Source organism: Cyanistes caeruleus, chromosome 15 (assembly GCF_971803275.1).
Source record: "Cyanistes caeruleus chromosome 15, bCyaCae1.hap1.1, whole genome shotgun sequence".
NCBI lineage: Eukaryota > Metazoa > Chordata > Aves > Passeriformes > Paridae > Cyanistes > Cyanistes caeruleus.
The window spans coordinates 15,248,609-15,275,538 of NC_141715.1; the positions used below are offsets into that span (position 1 = coordinate 15,248,609).

Here is a 26,930-nt window from a genome sequence, read left to right on the forward strand (position 1 = left end):
GGACTGGGCTGAGAACAGACACTTTTCCCCAAACAACTGAGGGCCAGACCCTGCTTGGCAGCCCACCAAGCTGCCCAGGGTGTTCTCCCAGCCAGTTTTTCTCTACCAGTTGCTGACTGCAGCCAGGCATATTCTGCTCCTGTCACCCCTGTGCTCCAAACCTCCATTGCCAGCAGACTGCAGAACTGGCTGCTGCCCCGACCAGAGGGGCCTCCTGGGGAATTGGCTTCCTCTGGTAGAACCAGGGCTGGAGTTTCCCAATTCTACCATGGCACCGCTTCTCTAGGGCTGGCAAAGGCAAACATTTTTGGGTTTGGCACAGAAGCATGGCTTGCCTCTGCTGTGCTGTGGTGGCAACATGCAGTGGGGTCTGACCTCTCGCTGTGGGGCGAGTCCCGCAGGGAATCCACCGAGTCGCGGTACTGCGTCGTGGGCCTCCGCTGGTCCTCGATGCAGAAGGTGGCCCCGCGGCGAGCCCGTGCCTCCACGCACGCAGGGCTGTTGCATTTACTGGTTCCCACTGAGGACAGCATTATCCCAGACTGGGAATCTGAAGTCAGGCTCTCTGTTCTCTCCAAGCTCCAGGTGTGGCTTTCATGTCTGTGGAGCAAAGCCCATGTGGACAGTGAGCAAGGAATCCCCACCCAGCTCTTCTCCAAAGACACAGGCACTGCTCACACTCAGCTCTGCAGCTCTGCAGCTCTGCAGCTCTACAACTCTGCAGCTCTGCAGCTCTGCAGCTCTGCAGCTCTGTACTGGTGTCCCCCTTCTCTGTCTCTCTCTCTCTCTCTCATTAGCATATATCTGGCCAGGGATGCCCAGATTCCCAACCCTACCTTTGATTTGCCTTTCTTTGCTCCTTCTTGAAGATGCCTTTAGAGGACAAAGAAAGTAAACCAGTGCAATAGCAGGTATTTATCCCACCACAGAATAAATGGGAGCAGGATGGGACAGCCTCTGGAGGAAGGCCAGGGCAATTCTGCTTTGTGCTTGCAAAGTGTTCTGGGTGTGGAAAAACACCTTGGCTATGCCAAAGCAAGTCAGCCAAGTTCCTTCAAATGTGCCACCTGCACTGCCAAGTGACAGCCCCTTTGGAACTGCTACCAGAGAGGAGCCAAGAGAAGCCACTCAAAATTAGCAGAGCACAGTCTACTCAAGATTTTGGCAGCAAAACACGTTCAAGGTGCTAGACAAAGACCATGATGTGCTGAGCAGCCAGAGCCCCACCACCCCCAGTCTTGGTGCAAGGGGGACATCCCACAAGGACTCACCAGGGATGCCAAGGCCACCTGCACTTTGGGGTCCCAGCAGTGCCTTGGCCACCACGCTGACCCCCACCATTGCAGAAATATGTGATCCATGAGAGCAACCCCCCTGAACTCCCAAAATGCACCAGATGAAGCTGTGTGGGTGGAGGATTTTGGATGGGGGTTTATAGAGGAGAGAAACCCTCATTAAGATTTCCCAAGAACTTGTTAATTATTGATGGCTCCAGGCACATGCTCATTTATAACTTCAAACAGCATCCTCATTAGAGGTGCTGATGGAGTAAAATGGAGCCTGATTATGCCAGTAGTTTGCCTCTGGCATGACTTCAAGAAGCACCTGCTTGCTGCACTTGACTCAGGAAAATGAGGTGGCAAGTAGCCAGGACCAGAGGCTACCCAAGGTAGGTTCCTCCCTACAGCTGTCATGAGCTAATGCTGCCCTCCAGACACACCTTTGCATCTTCAGAAGGTGCCCAGGGATGGCCCAAGCCTTTGAAGTGAGCATGGAAGGCCAGCAAGGTGCGCCTCTGCAGGCACAGGAGCCTCTGTGTGTACTTGGCTCAAGCTTGCACACCCCTAGCCAGGGCTGGGCTGAAGAGTACAAATGCAAAAAAACCTGGAAAACACATAGTCTAGCTCATGAGCAGTGGGATTTCCCTGGGAAAAAAGAATCATTCCCAGCTGGTCAAGTCATTCCTGGCTCCCTCTCCACTTGCTGGAGGTATAGTCAGAGGAATCTGGGGAGGAATTCACCTGAAAATCCAAGTTCAACATCTGAAGTTGATCTTGCCCGTTGTAATTGAGAGTACTTGCTCAACCCTGAGGAATGCCTGGACCCTAAGGAAACCTACCTGGAGCCATCTGTGAGCTTTAGCTGAAAGAATTCCTGCATTCCTGGATGAATGGAGAGAACCCCATCAGGCCAATGAAGGACATGAGCCAGACATATCAAAGGCAAGTGATCTCCAAGGTCACTTACTGGGAGAAGCACAAGAGCTGTCTAAGAGGAACTGGAACTCCCAAACTCAAAACAGCACAGGACTTTCTTTAGAGCATTTGAGGGACTTTTCTGGACATCAGTAAAATAGGGAAGTCCATCTTTAACTTAAATGTTCTCAAAAACCTTGAGAAGATTCAGGTTACAAGCCATGGTGTTCTTCCCCCAATGGTTATTTTGAAATGGAAACAAAAAATAATGTCTCATCCTTTGTCACAAAGCATTATTGGTACTTTCCTGCTAGACCAAGTTTTCCAAAAAGTTTCAGAATGATTTCCAGTGAAAGTGGTGCCACCACCCGAGGTGGAGGTTGATAAATTTCACAGGAGCATTTTCTTTCTGGTCAAAACCTGTGACTTACAAGTCAGACCTTGACTCTAAGGAACCAATCAAAACATTTGGTGATATTTTGTGTACTTTGTCTCCCACAAGGCAAATACATTCTAAATGTGAAACACATAAGCTGTGTGTGCTTAATGAAGTATTTCAAATGTCCAGTGTGGCTGCAAACACAACCTGCAAAACCTTTCCTACACACGTCCTCCCATCTGGGACTGTGCAAAGCATGGAAGCACAGGTTCATTTCCTCCTGCTTTCCAGCTGTGTCAGTGCTGCAGGATCCTGCTGGCACCTCCCTGCAGGTCAAGGAGCACACTGTTCCATACCTCTCACTAGGCAGCTGTGCCTGCCAAGTCCTGCAGTGTAGACATGGCACTATGTCACTACAGAGCCAAAGATCAAGTGAAAACAGAAAGGGAGCTGAAAGGAAAATCTTAGAATCTCACAGCATCCTACAGCAAATAGCAGGAGAAAACAGTATACATCACCTCTGGCTGGACGTTGGAGTGGCTGTGGAGCAGTGATGAGATGGGGAGCAGGAGTGACTTCCTGAAAAGGTTGTCTCTGTTTCCCTTCGGATCACGTGCTCGGTGGCAGAAACATTCTTAGAAATATACTGCAAAATAGGAGGGATCACACAGATCAGTCACCAGTCTGTGAATGCTGCCAAAGAAAAATTTAACTGGCCTGATTATTTCTGTCAAAATCAGGTGAGGACTGAGTGAACCCAGAAGCTCTGCAGCCCACAGGAAGGGACAAGGAGGGTGGAGGCTTTTCTCTGGCCCTTCACTTTGAACACTGGTAAAGGGCTGTGGCACAGGGATTGCAGAAGAGTTTGGAGAGCCAAGGGATTCCCCAGAGGACAGTGGTACCATGTGTAGCTACTGAGCAGAGACACAGCTCTGCCCACAGCTGGTTACACCCGACCGAGTGCCAGCAAAAAGAGAACAAGGTGAAATCTCTCAGAGCTGTGAGTCCTACAGAAACGCCTGATGTTACCCAAATATTTATGCTGAAATATTCCTTCATCTAACAACCAGTCCTGCTTCTTACAGGGGCACTAAGCTCTCTGAGAGAGTCACTACTATGGGGCGGGGGCTGTGGTTCTTAGAATTCCCTTTCCCCCCTTTTTTCATGGTTGGGATTCAACCTAGCTAAATTTTAATATCCTAAGGCTGACCCAACAGAGCTTGCAGCTCATTCACTGGACTCACTTCTAGCAGTATTTCTTGTTTGGCTCTGTCTCCCCCTTACCTTTTCCTGACCCTGTTCAAGGCCTTGGTCCAGCAAGGCACTTAAACCCCTTGATGGCCCTATGGAGTTCATGGGATTTGATGGGAATCTTGCACGACTGAAGTCACGAGAGTGGTTGAGAGACCTGAGCCCTGAGCCCTCTGCATCCTGTCCTAAAGAGACTTAAGATTGTTCTCATTTGTGTGGCAGTGGTATCCCACCAGGACTTGCCACCTTGCCCAGGACAGAACCCTTGGCATGGGCAGGTGGGCTGGTGGACAGCTGACCACATCACCATGACGTGCTCAACCGTGGTGGCTCCGGTCACTGCCACAGTGATCCCATTTGTCATCCCACAAAGTGGGACTTGACAGGATAGCATAATAAACAGGAAACATTGGGAACATCTCTCTTAGTGGAAATCAGGGTCACACTTGATTAATCAAAACAAGCCTATCCCAAAAGCCCGAATCTCATCCTGTACTTCAAAGCAAAATCACATTTCCCTTCAGATGTTGGTTTTGGAAACGTTTCTATGCAGAATCTTTCCTTTTGCTCAAGTTTGTTTGCTCTTTGCTCATCACAGACAGGCACACAGGTGTGCAAGGATACACATCCACGTCAAACCCCTGGCAGAAAACAGCCCCTCAGCAGCATGCAGGGAGATGGAGGCAAAGGGTCTTACATCAGCCATTTGGATTTCCTCAGGATCCAAACGTGGATGGCTTGGCCCGTTCGCAAGGCTCCGGTTTTGATGAGCAGGACACATGTTCTGCCGCAAGTGGTTATGCATTTGTTTTCTTTGTTTCCTTTAGAACAGAGGAAATCTATTAGGAACACTTCTGTCACAGGGCTCTCTGCCCCCAGAGATGAAAGAGAAGGCAAGTCTTGGACATGTGAATGTTCCAATGGCATTTGGAGGAAGTTGCAAACAACAAGAAACAAGGCACTCAACACTTAACACCTCCTACTGCTTTTCCAAACAAAAGGTCAACATTTCTTCTCATGGACAATTTGGGAAGGTGGGTCCAGGGTCCAGCACAATGTAGCAGAGCCAGCTGGCAGTGGAGGAGAAAAGTGGGGAGAAGGAAAAGGGGAAGTGAGTCCTGACTTGGCCTTGGTGACAGAGCACTTGACCTGTCCTGCCTGAAGGACAAAGTGACAAAGCCTACCCATGCCCGTGGTGGGACATCTGCTCCACAAGACCCACTGAGTAACAGGGGCACTCTGAATTGAGGTGAAGGCTGAATAGGGAAAAAAGTGCTGTCCAGGCAGGGAAGGCTGACCATAAAAGAGGTTCCCAAGTCACCTGTTCCATTAGGATTGCTCTGGAAGTCCCTGCAAGGTACCTAGCTGAGCCCACAGCTCCAGCACAATGGCCCAGTGTGCTTCTGTTGGCAGAAGCTGAGCTGCTGGCTTGGGGGCCAGCTTTCCCCTGTAACACAGCACCACCTGGCTGGGCACAATGATGCTGTTCCAGGGGACAAGCAAATGGTGCCAGGAAAGCATCTTATTCAGACACAGTCTGGTAGACAGCTTCACTGGCCACCTGCACGAGACCTTCCTGGGGGTACCACAGCACATCATCTCCTAAAAACAGCATCTGGGTGAAAAGCATGGGAGTATGGAACATGAACAGTGCCACTCACTAACCTGTGGCCAGTTCTTGCCTGCCAGCCCCCCATACTCACTTGGTTTTACAGTAAGCTACCACACAGACGATGCCCACCACAAGCAAGGCAACACAGATTCCCGTGATGGTTAAAACCCTCTTCTGGTAGAGCTCCTCTGCTTCTGCAAATGGAGAGAAAGGAAGCAGTCACCGATGGGCTCCAGCAGCAGGGCTGAGTCTGGCTGCACAGGAACCAGCACTGCGTGGGGGTGAGACGGAGGACAGCGCTCAGACAGACCTCCTGCCAATCCACTGCCCGTCTAATGGCTGCCCCAGACCTGAGCCCAACCTTCCTCACCCCTCAAAAGACTCTTTTTGTCTCCCTGCTCCTTTATCCTCTCTGTCTCGGTAGCTCACCCCTTCTGCACTCACGTTTCTCACCTTCCCTTCTTTTCCCACAGTGACTAATCTCAAAAAGCCCCATGACTCTCTTCTCCCTTCCAGCAGATTCCCCCCTTTCCAGTGCCTGGATCACCTAGCAGAGAAGCCCTGGAGCATGCCCCACTCCCCACGAGCACTCACCCTGTGATCCCTGATCACAGGCTCTGCTCTGCCTGGCTCAGGATGGCTCTGCCTTGCAGCAGCTGCATGTCCTGGAGCAGGGTGGTGTTGGGAGGACCACCGAGCAACAGGCCCCAAAGCATGTAGGTGCTGAAAGGGACATCCTGGAACAGTCAAAAAGCAGCATGAGGATGGAAAAGTGATAGTGTGTCAGGCAAAGAAAAGGGAGTGGAGTGATTAAAGTACAGTAATCAGTTATGGATTTTTAATGAATCCCTAGGAGGCAATTCACACCATTGCATCAGAGGCACACACAAAATGTAAGCAGCTTGCTGCTGCCTCTCTCAAATACCACCAAGTGTCACAGGCTAACTTTCAAACTAGAAGAGCCTTGCATCAAAACCCAGACCATGCTGGAAGTGAGGTGAATCATTCCCATCAACCAAAGCTCCCAGGAAATGCTTGGATCTCGTTTGCACTGCACCTAGGCAGCAACACCATGGCAAGGACACCTCTTCCTCCATGGCTGTACCAGGGCAGATGTGACATCCAGCAGCCTCCGCCGAGAGCAGAAGAGGCAATTTGATTCTCCAGCTGGATGACTTGAGAGAAGGATTCAGTGCAGAGCTGCTGTGAGTGTTTCAGTTCAGCAGCTGTGAACAAAGCCCTCGTGCCCTCACACTACATGTTGAAGTTATTGGGGTTTCTGCCCTCTTTAATATTCATTGATTTTTATTTTTTTTTTCCATCTAGATTAGGCAATAAAAGTCATGCCATGGCTGATGTGCTCAGTGTGCTTCACCACACCACTCCAAATACCTTGAAGAGAACATGTGATAGCCCCTGTGCCACCAAACACTCAAATACAAAACCAGAAGAAAGCAGGTCCCAGAAATCCCTGGGACTAGACTTCAGCAAAAAAAAAAAAGTGAGTGGGAAGCAATGAAACATTCCAGACAACTGGATATTTAGAATAATTTCATGCCATTCTAGGTTGAAAAAAGTATTTTTGGAGGAAAAAAAAAGGTGCTAGGAAAAATGGTTACCTCTTTCTAACTCTCAAAATGGGAATGAAGAAAGGTTTGGTAAATGAGGGCTGGCAAGAAAGACAACCCTGGCATGAAGATGAAAAATACAATAAACAAAGTTTTCTGGTGGTTTTTTTCCTACAAGGAACCAGGTGGAGCTGGAATGGGGGAAGAACCCACTTTGGGGCGAAAGTCCTCCTTCAATGACATGTTTCTTTTGCATGGGTGCCTTATTCCAGGCATCAGCAACCATGGCAGACACGTTTTTCTTGCTCTTGCACACCTTTGGGACCTGGACTGAAGTTGTACAGTTCTCTCCTTCAGACAGGAGTTTCAGAGATGTTATACAAATTAGGAAAACCAGCTAGGATCACATCCTGGTTATGGATGGCACTGGGCAAGAATTTTGCTACTACCCAGCAAAAAGTACTTAAAAAAAACAAAAAAGGCTGGGAGGGAGGTCGGTTTTTGGCATGGACTCATCCATCAAGCCAATTTTTACAAAAATTTTTCAATAGCAATGCTTTTTGCTACAAAGACTTTTCTTCCCTAAGCATAAATCATTCCCTTTGAATCATGGAGGAGGAAAAAAGAGCAAAGACATTAAAACTATGGGGGTTCTTTTTGTTTGCTTTTTTTTTGTTTGTTGGTTTGTGGGGTTTGTTTGTTTGTTTGTTTTTGTGGGTTTTTTTTATTTGGATGGGGTTTTTTTTACCTATAAAAGGACAAAAATTCTTTGGCCAAGGCTCAAATCCCAGCCTTTGTTCTGGTGATCATGTCAGTATGGGATCCTGACTCCTGTGTGTCTGCCTGTCCTAAACATTCACCTGAATCTCACAGGGAATGTTTCAGTTCATCAGAAATGCAGATTTGGCCTCTCTGTCTCGAGCTGACAGCTCTGCTACATGAAGCAGTGAAGTGTGAGGCTGTGCATCACTGCTGCAAACTAAAAATTGAATGATCTGCTGATAGTAATTTAGCTTGGCTCCCAACATCTCATTAAAGCTGATGCTCAATCTTCACGTTGCACAAAACCATCTCAACAACAACGGAAAGGAAATAAAGAGAGCGCACACTGCGACTTTGTATTTGAGCAGGAAAGATCCCAGAGCAGGACTGGTCCATTTGTGTCTCTAGGCTCTACAAACACCACGTCTTCATCAGCAGCATCGTCACTTTGACAGCAGCAAACACTATGAACAAACCATGTGGTGCCACACAATGCCGACACAGCCACAGTCCAGCCATGGTGTCACAGCAACGCATGACAGGGACAGACAAATGACAGAGGAGAGACAACTGCAGACTGGGAACAGGATGTGTGCGGTTCTGTGATGACATTGAGAATGGATGAGGAAAAGGACAAAAGGTCAACAAAAAAGGGATGTCAAAAATCCTCAATTTTAAAGTTTGTTCAAGTGTATTAGCATTAGCAGCACCACTTTCTCTGAAGCGCCCTGACTATAAAATTCACGTTTCCTGCACCAGGGGGATGCACGCCAGTCCTGGGGGATCAGGCATGCAGAAACTAGAGGAGATACATTTCTTCAGTTAGTGAATGTCCCTCCACCTCAGGAGGGACCTCAGAAGGAAATTTAGGATCCACAACTGAAAGACTGATGTCCCCATACCTCTAGTAAAGGGAATTGAAGAATTTTCATGTGAAGATCTGCTCTGGCTGACACAATGTTTTTAAGTGGTCAATCATAGAATCATCACAGAATCCTTGAATGGTTTGGGTTGGAAGGGACCCTAAAACTCAACTTGTTCCAACCCTGCTGCCATGGGCAGGGGCACCTTCCACTATCCCAGGCTGCTCAATCTCTCTGCTCCCTCCTGACCAGCCCTCCCTGCTCTTGCCTTGTACACTACAGGGAAAACTTGCCTCAAGGATTTGATTTCCCAGCTGCTTATTCAAGGGAATAATATATTGAGATATATATATATATATATTTGATATATATCTAAAACCAGACTGAGGAGAATGGAAAGAAAATCATATGATTATGTACAGCTGAGAAGGAGCAGGTAAATGCCCAAAGGGGATATTTTTAAAAGCATTTAACTTACTGCAGTGTTTTCCCAAGCTTGCCACTGGGGTGCTCAGCTTTACACCCTCCACTCTCATGGGAAACTACTGACTTCCCTGGGACGGTTTCCTAGACTAACTTGACTCATGCCATCTTTCTTAGAAAATTTCATCCTGCCCAAGAACCAAAACAAGCTGCTAAATTTTGGGAGGAGGAATGGAAAAGCTCATCCTGACCCTTTGCAGGATCTGGTGGAGGTTAGTGTGTCTGGGATGGCAGCTTCTATAACAGCCCTGATAATTCTAGGACTTGTCTTCCCATTCCTGGAATTCCTGCCTGTTCCCAAGCAGTGCCTGCTGGCAACCTTTTGGATGGACATGAGACTCCAGGTTTTCAGTTAAATACACAAAAGGATGTTGAATGGAGATGTATGGCAATTGCAACATCCCAGTCATGCCACACACACCACGCTGCTGCTTGGAACAAAGAAAAAAGTGCTGCTAAAAATACACCTGCATTTTCATAGGTTTGCATTTAGAATTTGTGATTTGCTTTGTTTTGCTTTTGGTTGTTGTTTTGTTGTTTTTTTCAATCCAAACATCTATCTTGGTGCCAGGGAAGAGAACAGAACAGCTGATTTTTTAATCATCCCATTAAAGCCATAAATATAATGTTGGAAGCTCTTAATGGCTTCTGATTAATAAATGAATGGTTGTTCCATACCCTTTAATTCAAATCCAAGATGCTCTGCCAATGCAGAAAGAAGACAAGGAAGAGAAAGAGAAAAAGAAAAACAGGTCTGTCAGAGAACTCTAAAATACAAACACACACACTGTGCAGTTACAGCAGGTTAGCTTTTGGTAGGCTCAGCAGCACTCACACAGAGACACTGTACACTTCAGAGCATTTCAAACCCCCACCACAACTCACATGTTATGCAAAGAAAGACCCGAACAAATTGCAGTGGAAGTTAATTATGAATTCTTTCAGTTAATTATGAATTCTTTTGAGATGAGCCATGTTTGTTAGTACCTGATATGGAATTCACTGTTTAGGCAGGGGAAAAAAAAATAATAATATAAAAAAAAAAATAGGAAAGGTACACTTATTCTGAAACAACTCCTGACAGGTCAAAACACATAGAGACTGCATGAGCCTGGTTAAAACCATTCATTCCCTTTCCACAGGGCAAATCTGCCCTGGCTGGTCTCCCACGCCCTGGTGTGCCCCGGGGGCTGTGCTCTGGAGAGGAGCGCTGGGCACAGAGGTGAGAGAGCTTCTGCTGGGGCTTGGGGCACTGTCAGCACCATCAGCCCTGGCCCAGGGCTGTGAGGGCTCCTGCTGGGGCTTGGGGCACTGTCAGCACCATCAGCCCTGGCCCAGGGCTGTGAGGGCGCCTGCTGGGGCCTGGGGCTCCCCAGCACCATCTGCACTGGCCCAGGGCTGTGAGGGCTCCTGCTGGGGCCTGGGGCTCACCAGCACTGTCAGTCCCAACCGAGGGACACAGCAGCCCAGGCCAAGGGACACAGCAGCCCAGGCCCAGGGGTACAGTAGCCCAGGCCCAGGGACACAGCAGCCCAGGCCAAGGGGAACAGCAGCCCAGGCCAAGGGGAACAGCAGCCCAGGCCCAGGGGTACAGTAGCCCAGGCCCAGGGGTGCAGCAGCCCTGGCAGCACAAGCCCCCCATGCCCCTGCCCTGCCAGCTCTGCCCCGGGCAGCCGCGAGCTGCCGCGACCCACGGCCGCTGCCAGGGATGAGGTGCCCAGGCAAGGCAATGGATCTAAAAGTGCAAATCACACTGAAAGCTTGCCTTGAGCCTGTGGCCTCCCAAACTGCACTCTTGCCGTGGCTCTGCATTGTTTTAGTGTGCTGCAAAAAGCCCAAATCAGAGCGTGTGCTTTCAGATTCATATTCAGCACAAGTAAGATTGCAGTTCATCTTGCAGAGACAGTGCTAAGCACAGGAGTTTACCCAATGAATCAACAGTGTATCCTGAATTTTAGCAATTTTCCTGGTACAGACCTCACCTAAAGACAGCTTTTCTTACATAAACATCAAAGTTCTCCATACTTACCACCATACACAAAAGTGAGCTCTGCTGCTCCCAATCACCATACACACAAGATTATTTGCAGCTTGGAGATGTCCAGATTTATTTACTATATTTTCCATAGGAACTGCTTTTTGCTGCATAGAAATACTGGATTTCTTTTGCAGTGCTGTTCAAAATTTAGGCGGTGGGGGGGAATTAGCACTAATTGTTAGGGAACATGTAAACACATGTTCTAAAGCAGGTTCTTCTCTTCAAACCAATGCTGATGTTTGGGGGGGCTTTTGTAGGGAGAAGTCGGGGCTCTTTAAGATTTTGTGTAATTTAAAGGCCACAAAACCTGGCTGCTCTGTGCTTCACATCTCACATTTGTGTAACAGGAATGGCAAGCTCTACAGAGCATTTTACAGTCATTTCATACATGTGGCAGTGACATGGACATAACGTGGTGGGCAGCAGAGAGCTGGACAGAATATATTCATTCTAAACCACTTGGTTATCATACCCAGCTCTGACCTAATCCTAAATCTTCCTACCATTGCACACACCCGCTTTCCCTGACACTGACAAACACATGTAGAGATACCTCAAATTTCATCCATGGATCTTAAGCTGTTGGTCCATCTGCACACACACATTTCTCCCCGTTCCAGGATATTCTGCAACATCTGCAGCTACAAATGGATGCAATTCAAAACCTTTTCATGATTTTCTGCAAACTCAGAAACGCCTGTGAGAGCAGAGGCGGTGGGTAGGACCTGAGGAGCTTGAGCCTTCCCACCGTCCCTCTCATGTCAGAACTATTTCTTTTGGCCTCAGGGAGCAGATACAGCCAGCTGGCTGGGAAACCTGTGCCAGTGTCTCATTACCATCACAGGGAAGAATTCCTTGCTAATATCCAATCTAAACCTGCTCTCTGTCAGTTTGAAGCCATTCCCCCTTGTTCTGTCACTCCAAGCCCTCTGAATCTCCATAGTTCTTGTCCTCTCCAGCTTCAACTGGACAAACTCCATTGGAAGTAATTTATCCAGAGGCTACCATGCAAATAAACTAGAGTGAGACAGCCCTGAGATGGCAGATGTAGGCTGAGGAAATGGGTACAGCATTTCTCTCATAACCTTCATCATCATCATTGTCATCATCATCATCATTATCGTCATCATCCTTCTGTCTGCCCTCCACACATCCTCCCTGGTCAGGGCGAGGGGCTACAGCTGAGCACCCTGAACTGCTGTGGCACTCCCCAAGCTACCTGAACTGGGGACACCGAGGTCACAAACTCAGGTTTTTTTGGAAAATCTCATTCCAAATGTTCCTCCTGAATCTTTCTGAAAATGGATTTTCTCAGCATCAGGCAAAAAGACAAAACCCTGCATTTATTTTGTCTGCAGTGACTTTGTGACTATGATGTATTGTAGTTATTTTAAAAGATGAACAGACAAAAACATTTAATGTAAAGTGTTCCTGTAGGAGTAACACCTCAAGCAAGATGACTCTCGCTGAACTGTAGATTTATAGGGTGATTTAAAAGGATAACAGCCTTAGCAAAGAGCTGTGAAAACTGGCTGTGCTCACTTGGTCTTCAGATTGCCCAAGAACGTCGATAAGATGTTTAGTTACTGCACATTATTCCCTTGAAATACGCTCTCTGGGACACAGAGCATGCTCCAAGGCAAGAAACAAAGTGGAGAACTGACATCTGAGGACCAGCAAGATAATAAATTGATGATAATTTTGTTGCTAATCAATTGTATTGACAAGAATAGCACTTTCAGGACTCTGATTCAGGTTTTTCCAGGGCTTCCAGGGAGCAGTGCAAGACAAGGAGTCACGATGGGGACAGAGGACAGTGTGCCTGTGTTAAAGCTGGGTGACACGTGGGAAGTGTTCTTTCCAAGAACAGAAAGTCTGTAAATGTTCCACAAACTCCACAGCCATTCACCTTCTCCAGTACTGCAGCAATAAAATTAATTTGGTTGGCATCAAGAGTCCAAACATACAACAACAGAGTATTCAAAATCTGCTGTGGATGAGGGTGCAATGAACTTCAGGAGATCCCAAGGGTAACCTGTGCTGCGTCCTGGGAGAGGGATAACCCTGTAATTACCCAGCCACACCAAAGCTCATCCATCATCCTGCAATTCAGTGGTCAGCAGTTACCATCTCACTGAATGGAAGCTGCAGATTGCCTGAGGAATTTAAAATGCTGCTAAATATTGGTTTGGGGGGGGGGGGGGGGGTCAGATGAGTGAGAGGTGGAGGAGGAAGCAGAAATTTAGGTAAAAAAAAATAGCAGTCTTTTGCTTATAATTTTTGTATTGCAGTCACAGCAGGTAGGAAGCCACTGCTGAATAAGTGAGGTGAACAGAGAAGCTAAAATTCGGATCTAGAGCTCCCCAGAAGAGTTTGAAGTGGTACATTTATCCCTCTGCTCATGAGGACACTTCAGCTCAGCACAAAGGGCCAGGTCCCAGAGGCCATGCATCAGAAGGGTCACTTCTACCTGTCAGGGTGGTGACCAACACACCCCTGGGCACAGCCTGGTGAGTGCTGGGGGAAAGGAACCATCCTCCAGAAAATAAAGAGCCCACACTGCTCCAGGATGGCCTGGCCAGCAGCCACTGCAGCCAGTTCCTGTGCTCCAGTGGGAACAGGCTGAAGGCAAAGCTGCTCTCCCAAGGAATACCTGAAAATCCTGCTCTGTGTTTCCAAGCAGACCAGTAGGAAGGCTCCAACTGCAAATTAAACTTCAATTTGTAAAGAAACCAAGAATTAAATCCGGAGCACAAAAGGAGAATATGCTAGATGACATTGCATATGAATGTCAGCTCTGTTCTAGGGTGTTTACAGGCAGGCTACAGCCTGCAATTTTAATTGGATCACAAAGTAGAAAATGAAAATGTTTCACTAACCAAGATGAATGGTATGACATTTGTCCTCCAGATTGGCGATGATTATTTGTGGAGATGAATAAACAGCAAAGTTAAGATGAAGTTTCAGTTTCCACAGGCAAGAAGGAAGCATAAATATAAAACTCTATCCCAATTTTCTAAATTGTTCCATAAATCACAAGTGGAAAGAATCCAAATGTGCAGACTTAGGAAACATAAATGTTCCTGTTGACCATGTTTTAACTTTCAGGATCTCAGCAATACCAGGACTGAAATAGCTGCCAGCATGTTTTACAAAACCTTTACAACCAGCCAGCCCAAAGCCTGGCAAGTTATTAGTAAACTTCCAGGAAGATTTCACAAAGATCTGAAAAGTTTCTTGTAAAAGAGAGAAAACAGAGGTGGATCTTGGTCTGGTGTAGAATGGGCAGCTATGAAATACAGGTACAAGCAGAGCTTTGAAAAAAGAGTTTCTTAGAAGGAAGGAAAATTTTGGACATGGTTCTGTGTTCTGGGGAGAGCTGCAAGCCATAGCTGTGCCTGTGGAGCTGGACCAGGAGGCAGCTCTGCACTGGGTGAGCCTCCAGCACCCAGCAGAAGCTCTCAGAAAAAATTCCTGACCCTTTTGGATATTGCAGCACTCTTCAGCCAGCAGAGAGGAAAATCTGCCTGCAGAGGGTAAATGGTGCCATTGCTGTGGATTTGTTCTGGCTGTGGAGGAAGAGTTTGAGGTGTTTTATTCTCAGTGCTGCAGGGACAGAGACACCTGTGGCTCTGCAGGTACCTGTGCCACAGCAGCACCTGACAGCTACTGAAACATGATTTTGTCTGTGGAGACATAGGGTCATGAGGACCTTGATGTGAAAAAGGTTTTAATAAGGGGATTTAATGACTCATCAGCCATGGAATTAACTCCCTCTGTAGTCATCTGCCAGGGCATTCCTCAGTTTCATACAGCAATTGCAGACAATCGCTGTCCCCTCTGCTCACTGCCATTAATTCTCTGAGGTTTGAATTTCAACTGATTTAAACGTTGCTTTAATGTCCCTCTCTAAGTTTTTTTTTCTCACAGGTTGGTTAAAGCCTAAACAAAATGATCTCCTAACCATGATCCATCAGCCTTACGTGTGAACAAAGTTGGGACAGACTGGGGGTTCTCTGAGCTACCCCACTAATACAATTCCTAGTGAGTTTCTCTGCACCAGTCTGGTAGAAAATGGCAACAGTGTGAGAGTGACATTGAAAAAAAAAAATCTTTAACATTTTCTCTTCATTTTCAAGCAGTGATGTATCTATCCAGAGGGGCTGGCAGTAGGCACATGCTCATATGGTTGGAACAGCAACATAAAGAAACACCACATGTGAGAAAACCTATCTAAATACATCTAATTTTCATCTTAATGACTGCAGTGGTCTAGCAGGTGTTTTGGGCAATCAGAGAAAAATAAACCTCCAGAGGTACCTGTCAAAAAGACAAAGCCAGCCTGAACTCCTGGAGAACATGGGGAGTTTTACCTGAGCAAAATGTGAATAAGGGTTTAAACCAGAGAGGTAGGAAGCTGCTCCCAAAAGGAGGACACACAACATCTGGCACAATGTTGGGATGCTGCACCATCTCCATCTGTGGCCCAAATTCAGCAAAAAAACACCTTCAATTTAGCTCACTCTGCAGAGACTCTCACTCAGCCCTGGGATATACCTACTAAAAGTCATTGTCATATTTAATATTCATATTAAAGAATCAGGAGGATCCAAACTAGGCCTGAAAACCTGAAATACCCCAAATACATTTAAAACAACACCAATATAGGTGTCCTTATTTAAGTATCTGTCAAATGCTGGCAGTGTTCTCAAAACATGAATCAGGACAGAGCTATTTTATTTCCAGTGGAAATGCCTGAACCTCATTTAATCTGTATCAGCTTCTGACCTGTCAGAACCCATATGGGATGAAGCACTGAGTGAATTATGGAACATCAGCAACTTCTACTGTGCCCTAATTATTGATCAAAGTAGAAGGTAAGCATTTGCAGGGTCCACACTTGAGTGAAATGTTTTTCCCACTCAGAAAAACAGCAAGTTCAGTGCAAGTTTTTCTTCAGTGCTGCTGCTATCTGTATTACCCAACTGTGACCTGAAAGTGAAAACAGCTATAAACATGCATGAATCATCTTCTTATATGAATTTTATCCAAGTTCAGACAGGTAGCCTGGATTGTTAAGCTGGTTTTACCTTACTGCGCTGTGGTTAAAGCAGACTTGAGGTAAGGAAATGTACATGTGTCAGTTTTAAAGCTGGCATTGTTTCTCTAACACGTGAATAAAATTAAAACAAATCTCTGTCCCATAAAAAACTGGATTCTGCAAGCTGGGGAAGAAAACCACATGCTGTTTACTCCTGCCATTAATGCTTTCAAAAGGCATTTTCCTGACATAAAACTCATTTTCACCCCTGTTTTGGTTTTGCAACGTGGCAGCAATAATGTTTAAGCCTGTTGGACACCACCTCATGAATCATGCTAGAAATCAGCTCCATGGGGTGAGCATCCCACTGCTGGCTGCAGCCAGGGCCCTGACACCAAGGAGGGAAGGAAACCCTTTAACATCAGGTGAAAGATCAAAACAGAACATTCTGGGTTGCCATTTTAAAAAGAACTTGCTTGGGTATTGGAGTCTGGGAGGATAAATCAATGGAGGTTTCAACTTCGGAAGCCAATTTGGAACAAAAGGCAATGCAGAAACACTGAGCTGTCCCAAGGGCCCCACAAAGCCCATTTGCATCTTGTCTGTATGCTCCATGCAAGGGAGCCTAATTCCAGCACTTGCCAGCAATTAACACGTGCTAATGAGACTCCTGCAATTGCCAGTCCAGGATGAGGACGGCAGGATTCCTCACAGAGCAGTGGGAGAGGGGTTCTGGCAATCAAGGAGCCATCCTGAAGAGGCGTTTCTCCTCTGGTTACCGCTAATTAAAGCCTCTTCCTTGGCTCTTTTTAAAAAGCCTCTTTTCAAACCCACCATTTGTGGCGGGTCCAAGCAGCCAGCCTGGAGGCAGGATGGGTTTTGGGGACAGTCACAGGAGGGTCACAGGTTTCCTGCATCTCCTTTCAGCTCAGTCCTTACCCAGACCAGGATCCCACTGATGCTCAGACACTGAATAGGGACCCAGAAAAGTTACCCACCTTGCCCACAATGAGCTAGATGTGTCTGTGAGACAGTTCCTGTAGGAATTGGAAACTGGGAAGCACCAAGTGCAAAGGCTTTAGGGTATGCACACCCACCGAATGCATTGAATGATCTGTCACTGCAGTTAGGCTCAACCCCATTTGCAGGGCTGTCCTAGGAGGGACAGGAACACCTCTGTGCCCAGGAGGGACATAGTCTGATGCCCATTTGGCAGGTTTATCCTGGATCCTGCCTGGCAGTGAGGCTGGGAAGCCCTGAGGCAGTGACAGCCACCAGTGTGACCTCTGTGCCACAGACTGTAAAGTGATTTCATTACACACCCTCGCTGTGACTTCCTCCTCTGGTTCAAGGAGACTCACATCCCCCTCACAGGAGGAGTGGGAAGATGCCCAAATCCTGTCCTGGACAGCACAGGGGAAATACCCAATCCTGCCCTGCACAGCACAGTCCATTTTGGGACAGCAATGCTGGCAGGCCCAGCTCCACACACAGCACAGGCTCATCTCACACAGCACACCCACCACATAAACTCGGGCCTTGTTTGCATTTTGCCTGAAAAGAGCAAGCAGCATTCAGTTCAATCAGAAATAAAAGCAGAGCCCATTCTAACAAATGGGGAGACAACGAGCCCCAGTTCTCCTCTTGGACGCGACCACAGCTCCTCTCAGGACGGAGCAGAGCTGGGAGCGAACAGGAAAGGAAGAGGGCTCTTGGAGAACAGAAGAACCTGCTTTAAGGACATGACACAGAGCTACAACAACAAGGAGAGAGAGAAGTAGAAAGAGACATACTGGAGAAGCTGACCATTGCGAAATGCTGACACCGGTCTCCTGTGAATTCGATCGGACACCTACCGGAAGAGAGAAAACCAGAAAGAGAGAAACAAGATAGCAAAATGACACCCAAACAGGCTGAACTGAGGCCCCTTCTGATCCCTTCCAGGGCTCCTATCTGTCTGCTTTCAGCCTTCACCCTTACCTGCAGCCCTAAGCCCTACCCAAAGCTGACACCAAGAGCCGTCCCTGACTAGACCACTCTACATCCACCGCTGTGCCCGGGAGGTTTTAAGTAGTGTGGTGCATTTTTTGTCTTCAAACATACTTTGCTTAGGATCTGGCATGTACAATCGCAAAGGCAGTTTCTCCAAACATCTCTGTCCGAAGAATCCATTTGGACATCTGGAGGGGAAAAGGGGAGAAATCACAGAACATGTCTGGCACAGTTCTTGAGGCTAAGGTCAGAAATAAAAAGTGCATTGCGATGAATGGAAAAAATAAAGGTTTTACATGCGTATTTACTCTTTGCTTTAACCAGGCACCTGCAACATCAACGTTCCAGCTCTGGTTTAGGCCTGGGTCTTCAAGCAGGCAGCCAAACCCCTCCTGCTCTGTCCTGCTCTGCCTGCCTCCTTCCTTCTCACCTGCTAGAAGCTGGCAGGAAGACTGAGATGGGCTGGATGCTACTTTCAGAGACTGCGTGGAGCTGCTCTGTAGACTGGCAAGAGGCACCAAAAGCAGTGAGCAGCTGCTCAGGCGACAGTGAGCACTGGGTGTGGAAAGCACCATCCATTATGAGCCCAGAAGTACCCACGGGGTGGTTAGAGAGAAAGCATGAGCAGAGTCTCTGTGTTAACAGAGAGGAAGGGACAGAGAAGAGAAGAGAAGAAAGCTGAGCTGAAGGGCTCTCAGATGCTGTCCAAATGCAAGGCTCTCTCAGGCTGTCCTGGCCTAGGTCACAGGATGGGCTGTGTCAGCTCATGGGCACCAGCTGCACATTCACGTGATGCTCGGGTGCCAGGGAAGGTGCCCTGCAGTTGAGGGCCACCTGGCATTGGCACCAGCCCATGAGTGGTTCCCCAGAGCAGTCCCCAGCTGGTTTGGGGAGCACAGGGACATGGGCAGGGGTGCAGCAGGAGCTGCAGGACCACCCATGGTGAGCAGCACCTGCACCCTCTGCTCTGCCACCCACTGCAGCTGCAGGTGAGCCTGGGAAGCGATGGGAGCCCAGCCTGGCTTGGTCAAACACTTGTCTCCTTCCCTCACTTCACATCTTTTCTTCTGGATACTCCTTGGATAGACCAGCTCTCACCTCACTGTCCCACAGCTCCCTACCTTCTCAACAAACCTCTCTTTCCTCTGAGCTTTAGAGGGCTTTCTTTTATAGCATTTTAACATCTGTTTTTTCAACTTCTTGTGAGAGGAGCTGCAGTCTCTACACCTGGTACACGTCAGGCCTTCCTTGCTCTCAGATGCCACCCACAAGATCTCTCTGTCCCACAGTGATCTGCAAGTGGAAGACAAGGAAGGGACTGAAAGACACCTCAGTAAAACACTGATGAGTCAGAGGCCAAGTCTGATGTCAGTGTCTCAGCTCCTGGCCAGGCCACTGCAAAGGACAGCAAGAGGTTGGAGCAGCATCAGGTGACTACTCCAGCATGTGCATCTGGTGGGGTGGGGCAGGTCCAGGCCCAGGTCCAGGTCCAGGCTCCATGCAGAAAACCTTGATTTTTGGTAGTTGTGCTTCATCATGGACATACACTGACCTGGCTTTGGCACTTGATCCCTTGCTGGATTTCACTGCAGTTTGGGTAGGCCCGAGCTGAGCAAAAAAAACCCTGTTGCACCCTCACTGCCTGTGACCAGATGTGGGTCAGCATCTGGGTTTTTGGGACCTGTGCTCACACCTCTAACTGGGAGTATGCTGGGCTATTTGTGCACCCCAAACTACTCATGGAGGACTTTAGGGCATGGCTCTGCATGAGGATGCACTGAGCCCTCCAGTCATACACTTCAGTTTCTCAGTATCCAAGTCACTGCTGAAACTGAAAATTTAACTCCCTGGGACAGGCAAATATCTTGGAAAAACTGGTGCTTTTATGCCATTCTTGGACATTCTTTGGACATGGGGTTCATCTTGGGGCACAGGGAAGGGAGATGGACCAGTCATACTGGGCCAGCTCCCAGGGAAAGCTCAGCCCAAGGGTGACCATCAGACATGGGGCCTGTTGACCTCCCCTGCCATGAAGCACAGGAAGCTGGTGCTGGGAAGTGAAGAAAACGCCCCATTGTCAATCAAAAAGCACAAACCTGAGGCACTGGGTGGCACAGACTCACAAAGACAGCCCCAGGGAAGCAGGACCAAAGGAACCCTTCAGAGATTGCACTGGGGTTTGAGCAAGGAATCCAAAAGAGAAGGTGTCTTCCAAATCCTTTTTGAAGTTCATTCGTCACCTCTGGTAGAGTGAGGAATTTATTCACAGAGTCTTCAAGGGAATCCAGTTTTGCTCACAACGTGCTTCCCATCTGTCTGGGATCTGAGATTTCCTGGATGTTGTGAGCACACAAAGGGCCTCAAGGGTGCTGCTGAATAAAGCAATCGTCCTACCCAGCCCAAAAAGGGGTGTTTTGTCAGAAAGGAGCTAAAACTATCTCAGGTGCACACCTTCAAGAGGTCAGCCAAGGCTGGAACTCCAGTGTGACTGGGGCTGCATTCCATTAAGGAAAGACTAAAAATTATGGGAAAACTGGCGGTAGGAAATAAAAGCCCAGAGGAAGGAACCAGTAAGAAGTGAAAAAGCAAAACAAAAAGGTGTCAAAGAAGCTTTGATGCCATGACAGCTACCATATAGCCCATCTCCAGATCTCTGCAGTCAGCCAAGCGTGGGTGGGGAGAGGAGCTCTCAAGACAGAAGGCAGTAGACAACTGTCTTCTCTGTGTCTAGGACAGCTCAGGTTTCTCATCTTTAGTTACTCAGCGATTCAGCACTGGGAGAAGTGACAGAAAAAAAGCCCCCCTGAACAAGAGCAGCTTCTGTCACCTCTCAAGCTTGTGTATAAGCTGTCATGACACAATGTGCCACCCTTGCACACCTGGGTTCTGGCTCCTCAAAAGCAAGGCTGCAGGCAGAAGCAGTGGCCAGAAGACCTTTAAGAGCATGCAGTGCTTTTGGTTCCTTTTTTTGTTCAATCTGTCTCTCTAACTTGTAGGCCACTGAAGATGATTTATTATTTATTGCTGTGGCCCCAGATGTGATTTCAAGGAAAGAAATTTCCAGCGTGCTTGGTACATGGGTCTCCCAGTCTGGACAGGCAGAGCAGTGGAGATCATCCCTTCTGTATTGAAATCTGCTGCCTGTGGTGAGGGCAGCTCTTCTGCAGTGAGGGATAAACCTGGAAGTTAAGGCTCATTGAAGCTGAGAGCTGTGAGCTGGTCTTTGATCATGGCATCCTTCTTCCTGCATGCTTGACCAGAGCCAGAAGAGGTTCTGGCTGGCTGCCCTAGCAAAACCAAGTCCCTCCTTCTTTGCAAAACTCTTGCAGGGACTTCACAGACGGTGGACTCTCCTGCAAATACCACCTTTGGACTTTTTGGTGCACTCACAGAGGCAGACAATGGGTCTCTCCCCAAGGGTCCTGGGGAAGGACAAGGCTGCACCAGCTTCTTGCAGACAGCACCCTGTCCCCTCTCTAGCCTGAGTGGAGACTCCCAAAACTCCCCTTGCTTAACAATCTCTCTGTGTCTAATTGCTGCCCCTGAAAATTACTTGTAAATGCCATTGATAAAACTGGTCAGGGATTTTTCTGTCCAGATTCTGTTTTCTATTATTGCTGGAAAAAAATCCCATTCTTTTAGTTTTGACCTTAAGACTTTTTTTTTTTCTTTATAACCTCATTTTGAAAACATATGCAAAATTCTGCTCTTGGGTTCAGGATGAATTGCAGTGAGATATTTACAGGGTAACAAAAATGCAGTAAGATGATCAGTCAAATAAAGCATCTCAAAAAGTACAAACCAAAACAGTTTGAATGATTCATTTCTATGATGTTTGCTGGGCACTTATTTCTGAAAACTGAGGAACTTTGACATTTTGCCCTGTATCAGGGCAGGGCAATAATTATTGTTAATTATTATTTGCTACTTTAAATTCATTATCATATTCTTCCTGCTGGAAGCAAAACTTTTTCTGTCCAGATATTGCTCTAAGTCTTGCAAGGGTAGGCACATTTCCTTTGCACCCCCAGATCTTAATTGAAAGATGCCAAATTCAGTAGCTCTCATAAATCAATCCGTGCTACAGAAGAATGTGAATGAGCAGGTGCTTCAAAATAACATGATAAAGACAAGCTGTAGCAGATGGACACAATGCACTGAAGTAAGCTAATGGAAAAAAAAATAAATAAATGTTTCAAGCACGTTGCTTTTGTGTGGGAAGGGCTGAAAAAGAAGACAGTTCTGTCATTGTCCCCTGACCAGTCGCAGATGATCAGGCTCTGGAGAGCCGCAAAAGGCTGGACTCCACAAAATCACTGATGGGAAGAAGAGAAAGCAACCAGAATAAACGCAAAGGCCTTCTCCAGAGCAGCTAATCAAGGCATGTTTGCTGCAGAGTGGAGTCCAAACCTCAGGGACATCCACTGCTGGGCTCAGTGACGACAGCGGCGCGGCTCCGGCCGCAGGATCTGCGTCGTTGCCCCCACTGAGCCTTTGCTGTTGCAGGATCAGCTTCCACACTCTGATGGGCCTCAAGGGTCTGATACAGCCACATTGCATTGAGCAGGAGGCACAGACGGGCCACCTGGACCTGAAAAGGTACCTGATCTCGTCACCCAAGATAAACAGCACGCAAAACCCAAGGAGCGAGTCCTGGCTGGTTCGGGGGATTTGGAACAGGATGTGGAGATTTTCACCCCTAGCTCTTCATTTCCAAGGACATTGCAACACCTCCCCACAGCACTGCTCGTACATCCGTGGCACAGTGACGTCCTTGTGGCTGTGCAATGAGCAGCTGGTGCTGACCAAACGCCGCTGGGAGGGATGGAACAGCTCCAGATGCCACAGGGCAGCTGTGCAAACAGTGCTGCCTGGAGGACCACGGCCGTACAGGATCCCTGTGATATTCACACCTTTGGATGGTGCTCTGGGAAAGCACAGGGGAGCTGGCAGTGTGGCCAAACCTTCAGAATGATCTTTGTCTTTCCTGGAAAATCTGCAGGAAACAATACACTTGGAGGATGTGATTTCGAAAACTGGGGACTTGGATTCATTGATTACTTTTAAAACAATCTGATCTGTTCTTCTTTTGCTTTAGTTCATTTTTTATTCTCTCCTTGACTTCCACCTTTGCCTGATGTGCTCCAGGCCTCTGACCTCCCTCACTCACGTGAGGCAGAGCTGTCATCCCAAACCCAGAGAGTCTGTTCATCTGCCAGCATTTGCAAACCCTCCAGCCTGATTCTTGTGAGCACAACTGGTCCAGCATGATGTGGGGTGCTCTGTAATACTCTTTAAGTCTTCTGATCCCACACGAGATCTTGATCCCAGGGCCGATCACTTGGATTCCACTGACCACACAAAAGAGATGTGAAGAGCATTTTAGTGGGCAGAGCAGGCTGTGAGAGATGAGACATGACTTGCTTGCTTTGTTTGCCTGGGAAGACCCCAACTGTACTTAATGTGTGCCAAGACCTAACTGGGGAAAAGAGCATTTCTTCTCTTTGGATAGCACAACCCTGTGGGGCACCCAGCAGTGAAGCAGCCTCCAAGTGCTCTCAGTTGTGCCAGGGACTCACTGGGCTCCAGGATGGAGGCAGATCCAAGAGCAGAGGCTGCCAGTCACCCCAACACTCTGTTTGGATACAACAAACCAGGCACCTCTGTTGTGTGTCCCACTTGGGTGCTTGTGTGCATCCCCTCTATGGCACCTCATTGTGCTCTGCTCAAACTTGTCACTGCCCTGGAGTCCAGCTCCTAAGGCCTCTCTGAGCAAAATTATCTGGAGAACAGTTGAGAAATTCCTCCTGTGAAGAGCTTGGGGCTTTTTAATTTACTAGGGCAGTTGAGTTGGTTCTGTCTGTCTGTAGCTCTGTCATTTCCCAGATTTCAGAATATTTGAGGCAGGTCCCACTTCTCCCATCTAACTTCCAGGTGTTCTGTTTGCAGAGTCAGGATAACAGCACAGATTGCTTTATGTGCAGGTTTCCTTTGACACCAGCATGCCTTGAATTAACTTCAAATTAAGGACAAAATTATGGAAGAACACAATCCAGAAAGACACAATTTCTGCAACAGATCCAAGTCCGTTCTGGGCTCTTCCTCAGTGAAGAAAATGCTTTGTCCAAGGTCTATCTGAAGTGTATTAAAAAGGGAGGGAGGAAGCGGGATTACAAGCAAATACTTTGTTCCTCAGGATTTAAAAGACTAGGAGGAACATGTTTCTGGGAAGCCTGTTATAAAATAATAATAAAAGGCCAGCTGCCAATTTAGATGATATTTGTTGCAAATCAAGCATGAACCGCATCAGGAGAAGAAATTATTTGAGAACTCATCTGCTGTTTTTGGTCCAGACTGCCAGGGGCAACATCTACAGGAAGGATTTCCTGTGCTTCTGGACAACTGTGGGAATGGAACCCACTCCAGGAAGCTGATTGTGGGATGGTGAACAAGAACACCCTAAAATTCTGGTATCTGGATTCTGGAAAGGCTGGTAACATCACATGGGGGGGACAGAATCCCCTGAGCACTCAGTGAGGGAGGGCTGCGAGCTGGCACAGGGGGCCAGGTGATCCCCCCAAGGCCCTGCTGACTCTGACTGGAAGTGTGACATGGAAGCAGCACATGGACATGAGTTGTTCCTGGCTGGAGCTGCTCACGTGGCTCTTGTTGATCTCCAGAGCATTTCAAGAGGTTGTGAGCAGAACCTACTGATCTCCTCCATGCTCCTGGCTCAGAGGCACCGTGAGGCTGGAGGGCCAAGGCTGCTGTTGCAGAGATCAGGAGTGAACTTTGAAGCCTGTATCTTCACCTCCTCTCCTTTCTCCTCCTCCTTTCACAAACCACAGCAGCAGCTCTCCTGTCTTGGTGCAACGAAGAAACCGTGGAGCGTATCAGATCTTTGTTTGCAGGCAAAGGTGAAGTCTCTTTATTCATCAGCATCTTCCCCAAAAGTCACCCTTGTCATTGGGAGAGCCATTTTGTGGGAAACACTCTTCAGTTCAAATGCTTCTGCATTCCTCAATAGCTATTATCCTCCAGAATCCAGAAACTCTAAAATCACACCACTTCAAAAGCCAGGTTTCCTTATCTTCAGTCTGAGGTTTAATGAAATTAAATAAACCCAAGGAAAATGAACATCCAGAGATCTCCTCAAGCAGTAAGATCAGAAGTGACTATGCCATGTGGAAGGCCCCCAGGTTTCTGCAAACATGGAGCCACCTTTTCTGGCAGATGAGCAGTGACAGTGCAGCCCTTCCCAGACCTCCTGGGTAACACTTCCCTGCCCTTCCACACACGCCTGCTCAGTTCCCATCTGGTTTTCACAATTGGTACCTTGGAACTCATCAGAAAAGAATATCATTTTACCATCTGCAAAGTGAGGAATTCAGGCTTTCAGATGATATGAAATAATTAGGTCTGTTTGGTGTGGCACATAAAATCTTAATGGAATCCATCACTGAGTGTTCCCTCTGGTCATCAGCTGTCAGAGCAGCCTGGTTGGAGGGTAGGCTGTTTCTTCATGAGGCTGGAATCACTTTGGTTAAAACAATCAATCTGCTGAAGAATTTGACAAGTACCACAATATCCTTCATTAGGAAAATGTGATTCTTATGTATGCTAGGAGTTTAGGTAACTCTCATTGTAATAAGGAATTGATCCCATTTGAATCTTGATCTGGATTTAAGTTGTCCCAAAAGAAATAGCCTTGAAATCTGTGCTTCTGCCATGACATTGCTCACAGGTAGAGATGCTGATTCAGACATTCCTCCAGACTTCAAGGGTTCGGTTCTTCCCAAAACAGAAAGATTGGAATTTCTGGGGTTTCCTGGGCTACAGCTACCCCTGAAGGGTGGCTGTGACTTTACCCATCATATGGGGCTTTCCCCATGTTTCCTGTGGGGAGCACTGACAAGATGAGCCCACGGTGCCACCAGGAAGCCACTGGCAGTGACAACTACACTGAAGCCCAGGGCTGTGGTAGATGAGGGCTGCTCCCACTCAACACACATGGGAAACGTGGGAGCCACAACCTCTGGTTCCTGTCCTACCCAGCTCTTTCTGTGTCTAAGGAGCAAGTCTGGGAGAACTGGGAATGCTCGTTCCACCACAGCTGACCCTGCACTGGAAAGTGAGAGCACAGGAGCTGAGCAGGATACGTGTCCACGTGGCCTTTTCTGCTGCTCCCTGCCAGAACAAAGGAGTTCTGGGAGAAGGGAGGAGCTGTGCTGAGTGTGATCCAGCCCAGGGCTTTCCATGAGGGGTTAGGGCTGTGGTCAGGTGCATCCTCCCAGGCCTGAGGAGCTGAGGTGCCTGGTGAGCATCACATCCTGCCGTGCTGCTGGGATCCACAGATGTAAACACCTTTGGCTGCGTGTCTCCACTGAGACGTCTCTGGGTTCCAAAGGGAGAAAACTGTCAGCTCTGGGCTTCTCCAAGTTGGGCAGATGCCTGGGTCACCAGGTGAGCTCAGGAGAGGATTCCATTTGCTCAGTGAATGCATGCCCAGGGCACCACCTCACTGTGCAGGAGCCCAGGGGCAGGTTCAGGTGAGCTCTGGGTACCTGCATCTCCAGCAATCAGACTGCACAGCTTATCCACAGGCACTGGTAGGCTTGGGGGGTGAGGTGTGTGATGCTATTGGGCTTTCTGGCTCTGAACCAAGGGTGAAAATGTCTCACATCCCCTTCCACATCCCTCAGGCTGTGCAGCCCCACTTCAAAGTCATCAAAGCTCATTTTAAGGA

General features: G+C 47.8%; 1 protein-coding gene across 7 annotated transcripts in view; it reads right to left on the reverse strand.

Moving 5' to 3' along the window:
• Positions 1–26,930, reverse strand: part of NRG2 (neuregulin 2) — a 151,203-nt gene that overhangs the window by 1,845 nt on the left and 122,428 nt on the right. For 3 of the 7 annotated variants that reach the window (XM_086852313.1, XM_086852314.1, XM_086852311.1), the window contains 6 exons: positions 17,986–18,044; positions 9,792–9,815; positions 5,529–5,631; positions 4,523–4,646; positions 3,093–3,220; positions 376–600 (listed from right to left, as the gene is read on the reverse strand). In XM_086852313.1, the coding sequence (XP_086708439.1) occupies positions 376–600; positions 3,093–3,220; positions 4,523–4,646; positions 5,529–5,631; positions 9,792–9,815; positions 17,986–18,044 (663 nt within the window). Of the gene's footprint in view, positions 1–375; positions 601–3,092; positions 3,221–4,522; positions 4,647–5,528; positions 5,632–9,791; positions 9,816–17,985; positions 18,045–18,295; positions 18,373–26,930 lie in introns of all 7 variants that reach the window. The other 4 variants (XM_086852309.1, XM_086852312.1, XM_086852310.1 and 1 more) reach the window with 2 other exon arrangements.